Source organism: Egretta garzetta, unplaced genomic scaffold, assembly GCF_000687185.1.
Source record: "Egretta garzetta isolate BGI_Z169 unplaced genomic scaffold, ASM68718v1 scaffold1352, whole genome shotgun sequence".
Lineage (NCBI taxonomy): Eukaryota > Metazoa > Chordata > Aves > Pelecaniformes > Ardeidae > Egretta > Egretta garzetta.
The window spans coordinates 8,044-9,986 of record NW_009258825.1 but is presented as its reverse complement, the minus strand read 5'-3'; the positions used below and the strand labels follow the sequence as shown (position 1 = coordinate 9,986).

Genomic DNA, 1,943 nt, shown 5'->3' with positions numbered 1-1,943 from the left:
TCGTGGGGACGTTGGGTTCCTGTCCCTGTGTGCCCATCCCAAACACGGGACATTGGGTGTCCATCCCCACCCCTGAGTGCCTGTCCCCATCCTTGGGTGCCCATCCCCACCATGGGGATGCTGGGTGCCTGTCTCCACCATGGGGATGCTGGGTGCCCAACCCAATCCCTGGGTGCCCATCCCCACCATGGGGACGCTGGATGCCCGTGCCTGTCCCCATCCCTGGGTGCCTGTTCCCATCCCAGGGACGCTGGGTGACCATCCCTGTCCCTGGGTGCCCATCCCCATGGCGGGGCCCCCCCATCTCACCTCCCTCTTCTTCTTGGCCTTGACATCCTCCCCGCTGGCGGGCAGCCCTCCTTTCCTCTTGGCGCTCTCCGCCTTCTCCCGTGGTTTGTTCCCGTCGCCCTCCTTCATCTTCTTATACTTCCTCATAAACTCCGAGATCAACTCCGGGCAATCCAGGTTCTTCTCCGGCTCCCAAGTGTTGTGTTCCCTGTCACCAAATGACCGTCATCATCATTGGCATTGTCACTGTCCCCCGTCCCTGGCGGTACTTACTCGGAGAAGCCCTTCCACTTGAGCAGGTACTCGGCCTGGCCCTTCACCACGCGCCGGTCCAGCACCTTCTCCACCACATACTCCTCCTCGTCTCCCGAGGACGAGCTGTCGGCTGGCCGCTTGCTCCTCTTGCCCATAGCGCAGCGCCCACAGGTCCTGGGGGGGACGACAGGGGTTGTTATCGGGGACCCCCCCACCACACATCACCCCCCAAATCCGTAAGAGGAGGAAATGACGGCGAAGGAGGAGGTGCCCCTCGACGCAATTCGGGGTAAACCCTCTAAAAACGGCAGGGATCTAGGCACAGGGAACTGTAACTGGGGTTAAAACCCCCCAAAACAGCGGGAATTTAGGCACCTCCTGACGCAATTTGGGTGAAAACCCCTAAAAACAGTGGGGATTTAGGGACAGGGAGGAGTAATTTGGCTCTCAAACCCCCTAAAAACAGTGGGGATTTAGGCACCTCCCAATGCAATTTGGGTTAAAACCCCCCAAATGGTGAGGATTTAGGCACAGGGAAACACAATTTGGGTTAAAATCCCTAAAAAAGGATGGGGATTTAGGCACCTCCCAATGCATTTTGGGGTAAAACCCTACAAATGTCGGGGATTTAGGCACAGGGAAATGTAACTGGGGTTAAAACCCCCCAAACCAGCGGGAATTTAGGCACCTCCTGATGCAATTTGGGTGAAACCCCCTAAAAACAATGGGGATTTAGGCACCTCCCAATGCAATTTGGGGTAAAACCCCTAAAAACATTGGGATTTTGAGCACAGGGAAATATAATTTGGGACAAACCCCCTAAAACTGGTGGGGATTTAGGCACAGGGAATTGCTTTGGTGGAAAAGCCCATTTTTCTAACAATTTATAACATGGGTGATAAAAATCTCACCCCTTTTTTAAGGGGGTTAAAAGCAAATTAAAAAGGGAGGGGGGAAAGAAGGGGAAAGCCTGCACACATACCCCCGACCGCTTTGGGGTGAGTTTGCTGCTTAACAGCAAAGCCCCCACAAGTTAAACCCCCAGGGGTTTAAAAAAAAAACAAAACAAAAAAAACCCGTTTTTAAGGCATGTAGCCAAAATGGGGGGGGGTTTAAAGTCTTGGGTTTTAAAGGACCCCACGCAAAATGGGGGGGGGGGTTTAAAGTCTTGGGTTTTTTTTTTTTTTCAATTCAGCCCTAAAAAAACCCCTGATGGAGTCAGGAAATTCCTCGTCCTCCCCATTCCCCGGGTGGCATTTCCTGACGGCCAAGGCCCAAACCGCTGTGATTTACCGGCGGTGGTTTTGGGTGTAAAAAGGGAGGTTTGGGGTGTAAAAAGGATGGATTGGGGAGTAAAAGGAGCAGTTTTGGGGGTAAGAAGGGTGGGGTTTGGGGTAAAA

The 1,943-nt window shown here is 53.4% G+C and overlaps 2 protein-coding genes across 2 annotated transcripts in view; one reads left to right on the top strand and one right to left on the bottom strand.

Moving 5' to 3' along the window:
- Nucleotides 1–309: 309 nt before the first annotated feature.
- LOC104121741 (chromobox protein homolog 5-like) lies at nt 310–713 on the bottom strand (the record flags this gene model as incomplete). The annotated part of the gene is made up of 2 exons (XM_009633781.2): nt 562–713; nt 310–496 (listed from the first exon to the last, which is right to left on the bottom strand). Coding segments are annotated over exons 1-2 (324 nt in total), but the record flags the coding sequence as incomplete, so codon positions are not given.
- Nucleotides 714–792: 79 nt separating this feature from the next.
- Nucleotides 793–1,943, top strand: part of LOC104121740 (heterogeneous nuclear ribonucleoprotein A1-like) — a 6,740-nt gene continuing 5,589 nt past the window's right edge. Inside the window, exon 1 of the mRNA XM_035889421.1 lies at nt 793–832. Coding sequence (XP_035745314.1) covers nt 793–832 — 40 coding nt within the window. The remainder of the gene's footprint in view (nt 833–1,943) is intronic.